At 38.3% G+C, this 14,082-nt stretch overlaps 1 protein-coding gene across 1 annotated transcript in view; it reads right to left on the bottom strand.

Moving 5' to 3' along the window:
* Positions 1-3,981: 3,981 nt before the first annotated feature.
* The window catches only part of UMAD1 (UBAP1-MVB12-associated (UMA) domain containing 1), a 295,880-nt gene continuing 285,779 nt past the window's right edge, over positions 3,982-14,082 (bottom strand). Inside the window, exon 6 of the mRNA XM_002686687.6 lies at positions 3,982-4,147. Within this exon, the coding sequence (XP_002686733.3) occupies positions 4,138-4,147 (10 nt within the window). The 3' untranslated portion in view covers positions 3,982-4,137. The remainder of the gene's footprint in view (positions 4,148-14,082) is intronic.

The following is a 14,082-nucleotide window of genomic DNA, read 5'->3' as shown; positions in this document are numbered from 1 at the left end:
GGAATTTGGCATGTGATGGTGGCTCAGTTGGTAAAGAATCTGCCCATAATGCGGGAGACCTGGCCTTGATCCCTGGGCCAGGATTTCCTGGAGAAGGAAATGGCAACCTGCTCCAGTATTCTTGCCTGGAGAATTCCTTGGACAGAGGAGCTCATGGGGTCACAAAGAGTCAGACACAACTAACACACTTTCACTTTCACACCAGAAATGAGTGTGTTTAGGATCTAGGAGAATTTTAAATGATGAGTCTGCTTTTTCTTTCATGTTCCTAGCTAAGTAAAGAGTACATATCCCTTCAACAGCTCAATCCAGAAATCTGGGAGATGTGTTATACCTTTTTCCCCTCACATCTTATATCCAGTCAGTCACCAATTCATTCAATTCCTTTACTTTCTTGAATATGTCCACTTCTCTACATCTTTTAAAAACACAGTTCTGGTCTTGCTGCCCTCATGCTTCATCCTTTTAGTGATTCCCATTAACTTGGGATGAAGCCCCCAATGCTACCACGACTCCTAAAGCCCACCATACTGGCCTCTGCCTGCTTCTCCAGCTCGATTCCTGTCCTGGCCCTCTTCCCTCTCAGTACGTTAGCTGTAGCCAGAACGGTGTGCATCTTAAATCACTCTGGCAAGAATCCTCCCCTTTCACAAGGCATTTATCTTAGAACATCTTTCTACCCACTCCCCCGAACCTCCAGATTGTGTCGGCTGCTCCTGTGCCTGTCACCATCCACCACCATCACATTCTCATTGCAGTCTGAGCCGCACCTTCTGTAGCTCTCCAACATACTTTATTTTTTTTAATGTTATTGGTATATAGTTGATTTACAATATTGTGTTAGTTTCAGGTGTACAGCTTAGTAATTCAGTTATACATATATTCATTCTTTTTCAGATTCTTTTCCCATATAGGCTACTACAGAATATTGAGTAGAGTTCCCTGTGCTATACAGAAGGTCCTTGTTGGTTATCTATTTTATATATATGGTGTGAGTGTATATTAATCCCAAGCTCTTAATTTATCCCCTGCCCATGTTTCCCCTTTGGTAACCATAAGTTTGTTTTTGAATCTGTGAGTCTGTTTCAGGTTTTGTAAATAAGATCACTTATATCATTTTTAAAAAAGTAGTTTCCACATATGAGTGCTATCATATGATATGTGTCTTTGTCTGACTTACTTCACTTATGATAATCTCTAAGTTCATCCATGTTGCTGCAAATGACATTATTTTGTTCTTTCCTTATGGCTAATATTCCCTCATATATAGGTACTGCATCTTCTTTATCCATGCATCTATTGATGGACATTTGGGTTGCTTTCATGTCCTGGCTATTGTAAACAGTGCTGAAATGAGCATTGGCGTGCATGTATCTATTTGAGTTATGGTTTCAACACACTTTAAATTCTTTGTTCAATGTCTGTTTTCCCAATAAGAGTGCCTAATATTTATTAAGTACTTCCTATGTGTGAGGCATCTTTATATATACTGTTTCATTTTAATCTTTACAACAACTATGAGGTAGGTTCTATTATTACCCTAGCTTTATAAGTAAAGAAGCTGAAGGCCACATAGCTTGTGAAGGATAAATTAAAACTGAAACCTAAGCAGTCTGTATCCAGAGCCCATGTGTAACCATGATTAATATGCTTCAGTGAAGCAATAAACTCCATAAGGGCAGAGGCCAGATCTTATACCCCCAGAGCCTAACACAGGATTGGCACATAGTAGGGGCCAACAAGGACTTGCTGATATACTTAATGCAGTGCCAGCTCCTAGAGTGGCCTATGGTCCACCACATTCTTCCCCTCCTCTACCTCTCTAGACTTTTCTCCCAGTGGGCCTGTCCCCTATTCCCCATGCCCCATCTCCTAGCCATATAAGCAGTTCCCTGTACAGGCCATGGTGGTTCACACTTCTGCCTTTTGTCTGTTCATTATGTTATTTCCCTCATTTGCTCATCCATTCATTCACTCACTCACCATGCATGTTTACTGAATACCTACTGAAGGCTCTGTGTGTGTGCACGTGCATGCGTGTGTGTTCAGTCACTTCAGTGCTGTCAGACTCTTTGCAACCCTATGTATGTTTGTATCCCACCAGGCTCCTCTCTCCATGGTGATTCTCCAGGCAAGAATACTGGAGTGGGTCGCCATGCCCTCCTCCAGGGGATCTTGCTGACCCAGGGATCAAACCCGAGTTTCTTCTGTCTCCTGCACTGGCAAGTGGGTTCTTTACCACTAGCACCGCCTGGGAAGCCCTAGGCAGTGAGAAAAGTCCTGTGATAGGCTATGCAACACTAAAAAGGATGTCTAAATGAGACTGGGGAGTCAAGAAAGGCTCCCAAGAGAGGTAACATTGAAATTGTGTCAAAGGCTGTGGCAGAGCTGCATGGCAAGCCCCTGTTCACCTTCAGGACTCTGCTCTGTCTCTTCCATCACTCTCTTCATGGCAGAGCATTCGGGGATTTTGTACCACATGTCTTTAGAGGACTGCTTCTCCTATCAGTGAGGTCCTCTTACTCTCTCTGTGTATCATCTCAGCACATGAGTTCCTGACACAGAAGAGACACCCAATAAAGCACCGATGAATGAACAAGTGACATCATGGTTCTTTTAGTGAAAACATTCCTCTTAAATTCATTGTACAACTCTGTGCATTTACCTGAAACCATAGAATTTGGGTTCATTTACAGAATATAAATAGTCAAAGCTATGGTTTTTCCAGTAGTCATGTATGGATATGAGAGTTGGATCATAAAGAAGGCTGAGAGCCAAAGAGCTGATGCTTTTGAACTGTGGTGTTGGAGAAGACTGTTGAGGGTCCCTTGGACAACAAGGAGATCCAACCAATCAATCCTAAAGGAAATTAACCCTGAATATTCATTGGAAGGACTGATGCTGAAACTGAAGCTCCAGTACTTTGGCCCCCTGATGCGAAGAGCCGATTCATTGGAAAAGACCTTGATGCTGGGAAAGATTGAGGACAAGAGGAGAAGGGGACAACAGAGGATGAAATGGTTAGAAGGCACCCTTGACTCAATGGGCATGAGTTTGAGCAAGCTCTGGGAGATAGTGAAGGACAGGGAGGCCTGGCATGTTGCAGTCCATGGGGTGGCAAAGAGTTGGGCATGACTGAGCAACTGAACAACAGCAACAATAGAATAGACATTTTCTTAACATACAAATAAAAGAATTTGGGGACCACTGGCACCTGGCAACATGGTATCATTTTAGACACAGATATATGAACTCCATAAAAACACTTCTGTAAATTCACATATACACACAGCCATATGGTTTTGTCAAATTTGTGAGTCTAATACCTTGAGGAGAGAATTCACACCGTCAGGCACATTCTCCTGAAAGCTCTGGATACTCGAGAATATTACATGACAGAATGTTCGTACATTTTATGGAAGGCAAGATGATCCTCACGATTCTCCCATCAATGAGAAAGACTTTCTCATTATTGAAATGGGCCCTAAATGTTAGGCAGTTAATGTGTTTTGTGCATGTGTGAAAAAAAAAAATGATGCCATTATACATCCTGGACTAACATCAAAGCACACATCTGTCACACTGTTCTTTTTGGGTTTGTCATATACAGGGCTCTTTAAAAATTGTAATGAGATGCAAACTTACCCCAGTGTCCCCTTCTCTACTTAATATATGCAGGACTGCGATGACTCTCTGGGGACAAAGCTCTTATAGGAATTGTTGAGGATGACGCCTGGCATTCTACAGTCCTGTGTCTCTTTGAATGTATTACATTGAGCTACCACTTTCTCTCTCAGGATGAGTTATCTCACCTACCAAATCAGTAGGCTGGACTAGAGCAGGGGTCAGCAAACCTTTTTGGTAAAGGGTGAAATAGTAAATGTTTTGGCCCTTGAATCACATGGTCTGTGTTGCAACCACTTAACTCCATCACTGAAGAGTGGAAGCAGTCATCCAAATACGTAAACAAACAGGCATGCCTACTCGCCAATAAAATTTTATTTACAAAAATGGTGGGCCAGATTTGGGCAGCGGGTCAGAGTCACAGATGCCTGGACTAGTTGAATTCTAGCATCCCTTTTAAGCTTTTTTTCTGCCATGGTGTTTGGTTTCAGTCATCCCAGGAGAGATCAGAATTCAGGGACAGCTGAGAAAAAAAGAGAAGCACACTTTAAGAAATCATTGGCTGGATGAGATGACTATATTTGACTTATCTTTTCACTTGAAATCTTTTAACTTTGTAGCATAATGCCCTATTATATTTAGCAATTAGAGTGCCATCACAAAGTAAAATGTAAAACCATTATTCCTTGAAAAGAGAAAAGGCTTGTGGTATGAAATGATGCATGCAAGGAGTGTGGGTGATAATTTACTCATATAATCATTTCTATTTCAGTTCTATGGCAAGTATTTCTGGAGATGGCTCACACAGCAAGGAGATCTTTAAAGATGTGCACACCATAATTAACCTTTTTATATACTCTGATAGAAATATCAATAGTCTTTTCTCTGGTAGCAGTTTTAACTTTACTTATGGTCTATGGAATGGTTTGAATTAAAGAATGACGATTATAAGGGAAAAAAAAAAACCTTTATATACCTTGAGCTTAAAACAAAACATGCATATTCTTCCCATTACTTTTATTTCATAGTTAAGTTCTAGACAATGAAAACTCTGTTTCTTTTTTCTCCCTGGCAGGGGAGATTAGATAACTTACTGGCTAGTACTTCTGTAGCACATAGATCAGTGATTCCCTAAGCATGGTCTCTGGACCAGCAGCAGCCTTACTAGGGACTTAGGAATGCAAATCCTCCAGCCCTCCCCCAGACCTACTGAGGTTGGGGCCCAGGAGTCTGTATTTTAACAGACCCTCTAAGTGATTCTGATGCCCAATCAAGTTTAAGAACTACCGGCATAGATGATAACTTTCTAGAAACAAAAGTTAAAGGGAAGACTTGACCTCATGCAAACAGCAGAAAGACCCTAGAGTAGGCACACTCAAAAAGTGCAGAATAAGGACAATAAGGCTAGCGTATATTACAGGCTTCCCCCATGGCTCAGTGGGTAAAGAATTTGCCTGCAATGCAGGAGACACAAGATACGCAGGTTTGATCCCAGGTCAGGAAGATCCCCTGGAGAAGGAAATGGCAACCCACTCCAGTCTTCTTGCCTGGAGAATCCCATGGACAGAGGAGCCTGGCAGGCTACAGTCCATGGGGTCACTAAGAGTTGGATATGACTGAGTGAATAAGCATACATACAAATAAATTACAGGAAGAAAAAGTCTGGGAAAGAAAAACAATGGGTAAGAAGAGAGATAGAACTTGGATGAGTAAGAACTAGAAAATCCCAGAGGTTCCATTTGCAGCTGAGGCTGAGCTCATAGACATCACCATCCCTTCCAGTCTCAAAGTCACCCATTCAACAACCCAGCCCATGATTGATGGGTGAGGACTATGCTAGGTGATGGGGACATGGGAATGAAGAAGATAACTATTCCTGTCTGTGAAGAGGTCATGGTCTTAGAGTGAAAATGAAAAGAAGCAGCTCCCCCGAGAATTTACAAGTACCTAATGGTCAAAGTGAGAGAAGAAGCAGGATGGCAGGAGAGGAGAGACAAGGTGAAGAGAACAAAGATGAAAGAGGATAAATACGAGGATGAAAAGAATGAGCATCAAACAATTTTCTTTGTGTTAGGGCTTTGAGGAAGCTGTCCTTCTAATCCCTCCCATGACTCAATGGCAAGTTCTGCTGTGACTTGGAGATACGGATCTCTAGCAATTCTTGATGCCTCACTGGTCCACTGATCAGAACTGCAAAACTGCTACCAAGAGCCTTCCCTTCTCGTCCTTTATGATGCTTACAGCTGGCAAAAAAGCAAAAGTAACACAGACATGAAGAACGTTAAGTTATGTATGTCAATAACAATATGCTCTTACTCCATCGTTACCTGGTCATTCTTCTAGTTCTGTGGCATAGTGTTAATAACCTTAGAGCCTCATCTTAAAGTCGCCTTTAGGTTCACAAGGAGAGTGTTACAGATGAAAGCATGTTATTAGAAACTAACATCAAATCAAACATCATAGTGCTTTTAGCTTTGGATAATTTCTAAACGTCCCCTTGTCAAACAGACTCAGATGTTCTAAAGAATGACTTTATTATTTTATAGAATAATGTCTATTATTGTTTTAAAAAATTCAAGAAATACAGAAAGGTACAAAGGAAGAGGTAAATAATTTCCCAAAGTAAAGATTACTAAATTTGGTGAACAAATATAAATACAATGACAGGTAATTAGATATGGTTTGAGAAAGAGGGATCACACAATACCTGTTATCATTTGAAACCAAGTTTTTATTTTGGTATAATTTTAGATTTACAGAAACATTATAAGCATACTACAGAGTATTACCAGCTTCCTCTCCTTTTAACATATTCCATTACCGTGGTACATTTAACACATTTAAAAATCAACATTGATACATTATGATTACCTAAATTCAAGTCTTTGTTTGAATTTTTTTAAATTTTATTTTATTTTTAAACTTTACAATATTGTATTAGTTTTGCCCAACATCGAAATGAATCCGCCACAGGTATACCCGTGCTCCCCATCCTGAACCCTCCTCCCTCCCCATACCCTCCCTCTGGGCCGTCCCAGTGCACTAGCCCCAAGCATCCAGCATCGTGCATCGAACCTGGACTGGCGACTCGTCTCATACATGATATTACACATGTTTCAATGCCATTCTCCCAAAGCTCCCCACCCTCTCCCTCTCCCACAGAGCCCATAAGACTGATCTATACATCGGTGTCTCTTTTGCTGTCTCGTACACAGGGTTATTGTTACCATCTTTCTAAATTCCATATATATGCGTTAGTATACTGTATTGGTGTTTTTCTTTCTGGCTTACTTCACTCTGTATAATAGGTTCCAGTTTCATCCACCACTTTGTTTGAATTTTGCAGTTTTCCCACTAATCTCTTCTTTCTGTTCCAAGTTTCACATTGCATTTACTTGTCAGGTATTCTATTAGTCAAGATTCTCCAGAGCAGCAGAACCAATAGGATATGTGCATATATTGCATAAGAAATAAATAATAATTATTTATTTAAAGAATTGGCTTGCTTGATTTTTTATTAATTTTTATTGGAGTTCAGCTGCTTTACAATGTTGTGTTAGTTTTTGCTGTACAACAAAGTGAATCAGCTGTATGTTTACATATATCCCCCCTTTTGTGGATTTCCTTCCCATTTAGGTCACCACTGAGCACTGAGTAGAGTTCCCTGTGCTATACAGTAAGTTCTCGTTAGGTATCTATTTTATATATATTAACAATATCAGTAGGGTATATACATCAATTCCAATCTCCAAATTCATCCCATAGCCCCCTTCCTCCTTTGTTCTCTACATCTGTATCTCCATTTCTGCTTTATAAATAAGATCCTCTATACCATTTTTCTAGATTCCACAAATATGTGTTAATATACAATATTTGTGTTTCTCTTTGACTTACTTCACTCTGTTTGACAGTCTCAAGGTCCATCCACATCTCTGCAAATGGCACAATTTCATTCCTTTTTATGACTGAGTAATATTCCATTCCAGTGTATATGTACCACGTCTTCTTTATCTAGTTATCTATCAATGGACACTTAGATTGTTTCCATATCATGGTTATTGTAAACAATGCTCCAGTGAACACTGGGGTGCGTGTATCTTTTTGAATTATGGTTTTCTTTGGATATATGCCCAGGAGTGGATTGTTAGGTCATATGGTAGTTCTATTTTTAGTTTTTTATGGAACTTCCTTACTGTTCTCTATAGAGACTTTATCAACGTACATTCCCACCAACAGTGTCAGAGGGTTCTTTTTTTCCTCCACACCGTCTCCAGCATTTACTTGTTCATTTTTTGATAATGGTCATTCTGACTGGTGTGACGTAATACCTCATGTAGCTTTGGTTTGCGTTTCCCTAACAATTAGTGATATCGAGCATCTTTTCATGTGTTTTTTTTTGGCCATCTGTATGTCTTCTTTGAAGAAATGTCTAGGTCTTCTGCCCATTTTTTGATTGGATTGTTTGTTTTCTTGATATTGAGCTCCATGAGCTATTTATATATTTTGGAGATTAATCCCTTGTCAGTCGCTTTTCTTTGCAAATATTATCTCCCATTCTGAGGGCTGTCCTTTCATCTTTATGGTTTCATCTTTATGGTTTCCTTTGTTGTGAAAAAGCTTTTAAACATAAATAGTTCAATTTGTTTATTTTTGTTTTATTTTCATTTCTCCAGGAATTGGGTTAAAAAATATCTTGCCGTTATTTATATCAAAGAGTTTTCTGCCTGTGAATTTTCCTCTTTGAATTTTATAATGTCTGGCCTTACAGTTAGGTCTTTAATCCATTTTGAGTTTATTTTTCTGTATAATGTTAGACAGTGTTCTAATTTCATCCTTTTATATGTCCAGTTTTCCCAGTACCACTTATTGAATCTCTTAAATTTTTTATCCTAATTCTGTGAAAAATGCCATTGGTGATTTGATAGGGATTGCATTGAATCTGTAGATTGCTTTGGGTTAGTATAGTCATTTTTACAATATTGATTCTTCCAATACAAGAATGTGGTACTGATATGAACATGGTACTGATATATCTCTTTATCTATTTGTGTCATCCTTGATTTCTTTCATCAGTATCTTATAGTTTTCTGCATACAGATTTTTTTGCTCCTTCAGTTCAGTTCAGTGCAATTCAGTCACTCAGTCGTGTCTGACTCTTTGCACCCCATGGACTGCAGCACGCTAGGCTTCCCTGTCCATCACTAATTCTTGGAGCTTGCTCAAACTCATGTCCATTGAGTCTGTGATGCCATCTAACCATCTTACCCTCTGTTGTCACCTTCTCCTCCTGCCTTCAATCTTTCCCAGCATCAGGGTCTTTTCCAAAGAGTCAGTTCTTCACATCAGGTGGCCCAAGTATTGGAGTTTCAGCTTCAGCATCAGTCCTTCCAATGAATATTCAGGACTGATTTCCTTTAGGATGGACTGGTTGGATCTCCTTGCAGTCCAAGGGACTCTCAAGAGTCTTCTCCAACACCACAGTTCAAAAGCATCAATTCTTTGGCACTCAGCCTTCTTTATGACCCAACTCTCACAACCATACATAGCGACTGCGTAAGCCATAGCCTTGACGAGATGGACCTTTGTTGGCAAAGTAATGTCTCTGCTTTTTAATATGCTGTCTAGGTTGGTCATAGCTTTTCTTCCAAAGAGCAAGTGTCTTTTAATTTCATGGCTGCAGTCACCATATGCAGTGATTTTGGAGCCCAGAAAAATAAAGTCTCTCACTGTTCCATTGTTTCCCCATCTATTTGCCATGAATTGATGGGACCGGATGCCATGATCTTCGTTTTCTGAATGTTGAGCTTTAAGACAACTTTTCACCCTCCTCTTTCACTTTCATTGAGAGGCTCTTTAGTTCTTCTTTGCTTTCTGCCATAAGGGTGGTATCATCTGTGTATCCAAAGTTATTGATATTTCTTCTGGTAATCTTGATTCCAGCTTGTGCTTCTTCCAGCCCAGGATTTCGCATGATGTACTCTGCATATAAGTTAAATAAGAGGGTGAAAATATACAGACTTGATGTACTCCTTTTCCAATTTGGAAGCAGTGTGTTGTTCCATGTCCAGTTCTAACTGTTGCTTCTTGATCTGCATATACGTTTGTCAGGAAGCAGGTAAGGTGGTCTGGTATTCCCATCTCTTTCAGAATTTTCCACAGTTTGTTGTAATCCACACAGTCAAAGGCTTTGGCATAGTCCTCCTTAGGTAGGTTTACTCCTAGGCATTTTATTACTTTTGTTATAAACAATCCCAATGGTAAATGGGATTGTTTCCTTAGTATCTCTTTCTGATCTTCTGTTGTTAGTGTATAGGAATGCAAGAGATTTCAGAGTATTAATTTTGTATCCTGCAACTTTACTAAATTCATTTGTTAGCTCTAGGAGTTTTCTGGTGGCCTCTTTAGGATTTTCTATGTGTAATATCATGTCATCTGAAAACAGTGACAGTTTTACTTCTTTTCCAAGTTGGATTCCTTTTATTTCTTTTTCTTCTCTGATTGCCATGGCCGGTACTTCCAAAACTATGGTGAAAATACAGGTGAGAGTAGATACACCCTTGTCTTGTTCCTGATCTTAGAGGAAATGCTTTCAGTTTTTCACCATTGAGACTGATGTTTGCTATGGTCTGTCATGTGGCAGTCGTTTCGCTCTATGCTCACTTTGTAGAGAATTTTTATATTGAATGGGTGCTGAATTTTTCAAAAGCATTTTTGCATCTATTGAGAAGGTTGATGGTTTTTATTCTTCAATTTGTTAATATGGTGTATCACATTGATTTGCATATATTGAAGAATCCTTGCATCACTGAGATAAATCCCACTTGATCGTGGTGTATTTAATGTGTTGTTGGATTCTGTTTGATAGTATTTTGTTGAGAATTTCTGCATCTATGTTCATCAGTGATACTGGTCTATAATTTCCTTTTTCTGTGATATCTTTGTCTAATTTTGGTATCAGGGTGATGTAGGCATTGTAGAATGAGTATGAGACTGTTACTCCCTTTGCAACTTCTTGAAAAAATTTGAGAAGGATAGGTGTTATATCTTCTCTAAATGTTTGATAGAATTTGCCTGGTCGTTTGATGGAATGGTCAGAAGTCATCTGGTTCTGGACTTTTGTTTGTTGGAAGATTTTTAATCACAGTTTCAATTTTATTGCTTGTGATTTATCTGTTCAGATTTTCTCTTTCTTCCTGGTTCAGTATTGGAAAGTTTTATTTTTCTAAGAGTTTATCCGTTTCTTACAATTTATCCATGTTATTGGCATGCAGTGGCTTATAGTAGTATCTTAGGATCTTTTGTCTTACTGTGGGGTCAGTTGTAACTTCTTTTTCATTTCTAATTTTATTGATCTGAGTTCTCTCCTTTTTTCCTTGATGAGTCTAGGTAAATGTTTAATCACTTTGTTTATCTTCTCAAAGAACCAGCTTTTAGTTTCATTGATCTTTGGTATTTTTCTCTTGTTTCTATTTCATTTATTTCTGCCCTGATCTTTATTTCCTTCCTTCTAGTAACTTTGGCTTTGTTTACTCTTCTTTGTCGAGTTACTTTCTGTGTAAAGGTTAGCTTGTTCATTTGAGAATTTTCTTGTTTCTTAAAGTAGGATTTTATTGCTCTGAACTTACCTCTCAGAACTGCTTTTGCTGCATCCCACAGGTTTTGTTTTCATTATCATTTGTTCTAAGTATTTTTTAAAATTTCCTTTTTGATTTCTTTGGTGACTCTGTTTTTTAGTAGCAATATTGTTTAGCCTCCATGTGTTTGCCTTTTTTTTTTTTTAAATACAGTTTTTTCCTGTAATTGATTTCTAATCTCATAGCATTTTGGTCAGAAAATATGCTTGATATGATTTCAATTTCCTTAAATTTAGATGTTATCTATCCTGGAGAATGTTCTGTGTACGCTTGAAGAAAGTGTATTCTGTTTTTTGCTTTTTTTTTTGGCTGGAATGTCCTATAAATACCCACTAAGTCTATCTGGTATAATGTGTAATTTAAAGTTTGTGTTTCCTTATTAATTTTCTGCCTGGATGGTCTATGCATGGGATCACCCATAAGTGTGTAAGTAGTGTTCAGGTACCTCACTATTATTGTGTTACTGTCAATTTCCCCTTTTATGGCTATTAGCATTTGCATAATATATTGAGGTGCTCTTATGTTGGGTGCATAAATATTTACAATTTTTATATTCTTGGATCGAATCCTTGATCATTACGTAGTGTCCTTCTCTGTCTCTCGTAATTGTCTTTACTTTAAAGTTTAGTTTGTCTATGGCTCACTTGATTTTGGAGGCTAAGAAGTCCTAAGATTTGCATTTAGCCAGCTAGAGACTTAGGGTAACCAGTGTGTAGTCTCACTCTGAAAGCAATAAGCTGAAGCCCCAGGACAACCTGATGTTTCAGTTCAAGTCCAAAGACTAGAGAAAAAACCAAAAACGATGTTCCAGAGCACCTCCTTATTCAATCTTTTCGTGCTGTTCATATTTTCAATTTATTGGATGAGGCCCACCCACATTAGGAAGGGCAGGCTGCTTTGCTCAGTCTTACCATTGAAAGGTTAATTACATTCAGTAATACCTTCACAGACATACCCAGAATAATGTTTGATCAAAAGTCTGGACATCCTGTGACCCAGTCAAGTTGACACACATTAACCACCACAGGTACACATACTATTTGTAATAGATTCATTTTTATTATTAAAATTATTTAAACTTCCTGTTAGATCATTTCTTTTTTTTAAATTTTATTTTATTTTTAAACTTTACAATATTGTATTAGTTTTGCCAAATATCAAAATGAATCTGCCACAGGTAGACCCGTGCTCCCTATCCTGAACCCTCCTCCCTCCCTATACCCTCCCTCTGGGTCATCCCAGTGCACCAGCCCCAAGCGTCCAGTATCGTGCATCGAACCTGGACTGGTGACTTGTTTCATACATGATGTTATACATGTTTCAATGCCATTCTCCCAAATCTCCCCACTCTCTCCCTCTCCCACAGAGTCCATAAGACTGATCTATACATCAGTGTCTCTTTTGCTGTCTCATACACAAGGTTATTGTTACCATCTTTCTAAATTCCATATATATGTGTTAGTATACTGTATTGGTGTTTTTCTTTCTGGCTTACTTCACTCTGTATAATAGGTTCCAGTTTCATCCACCTCATTAGAACTGAATCAAATGTATTCTTTTTAATGGCTGAGTAATACTCCATTGTGTATATGTACCACAGCTTTCTTATCCATTCATCTGCTGATGGGCATCTAGGTTGCTTCCATGTCCTGGCTATTGTAAACAGTGCTGCGATGAACATTTCTTAAAATGCTTATGGTAAACAGACAGCTCTCTAACTTCCCCTACTCATTAGTTCAACTGGATACTTTCCAAGAGTCAACTGTATTTGAACCCAAACCTTTAAAATCATATAACTTCATTGAATTTTATGAAAAAAAATGATAAAAATACCAATGCAAAAAAGAATGAATCATTGTTTCATAAAGACTAGACTGAGCATCCGGAAGACTAGGTAAATGTAGGGTTATTCATAACTTGCTTTAAGTTTAGCTGGTAAACTATTGGGAGGTAGCAGAGGATCTCAGAGGGGAGGATGCAGCACTCAGGTTCTCTCCCAATGTTTTTCGGTTCTTGTTTCATTTTAAAGAAATCGAAACTGAAAATCCTGGAGAGTTTGTTATTAGTGTAGTTCATGCAAAAAAGATGGCCAGGGGGAATTCCGGTCAGGCAACTGCACTCAAAGAAAAGATCTTGGCCCCAAATCAAAAGATTGGCAAATGGCTATATATGTTATATAAATATATTAAAATATGCATTTAGGGAAGATAAAATAGTTCCAAAGATAAAGAGTGTGATAGTTGTACAATGATATGAATATGTTTGTGTCATAGAATTGTACACTTAAAAATGCATAGTACATTAAACTTGATATTATCCATTTTTTATCACACTCAGAAATATTAAATATGAAAACTAGGTTTATTTTTTCATATTCTGTGTTTCAGCAAGTTTTTTTTAAACTTACAAATGATTATATTTGTAAGAGGGCTTATTCTGTATTAAGTTGACTTTTATTTTAATTCAGTAGAAGAAAGGGATAACAATGTGAAATTGAATGATTTGATGTAAAGAATCCCTTCTGTGATTTTTCAGTAAGGAGACCTTAAATCTCCAACATTGCTCTAAATTTGAAGAAAAAGTGCTATAAAAAAACCTATAAGAGGTGAGAGTAGTGTTTCTCAATCTAATGCAGTGCCAAGTTCTTAGGATACTTTTAGAAATGCAAGGACATGTTTTTGGTGGTCACAATAACTGGCGTTTAGTGACTGGGCTGCAGAGATGCCAAACATCTTACAGTGCACAGAAGCTTCATTATATCAAAGACACGCCCCTCCCAAAAGTCACTAGTTACTCAGTGATCAGTACTGAGGTAGAGTCAATA

Source organism: Bos taurus, chromosome 4 (genome assembly GCF_002263795.3).
Source record: "Bos taurus isolate L1 Dominette 01449 registration number 42190680 breed Hereford chromosome 4, ARS-UCD2.0, whole genome shotgun sequence".
NCBI classification, from domain to species: Eukaryota; Metazoa; Chordata; class Mammalia; order Artiodactyla; family Bovidae; genus Bos; species Bos taurus.
This window is presented reverse-complemented; position numbering and strand designations above follow the sequence as displayed.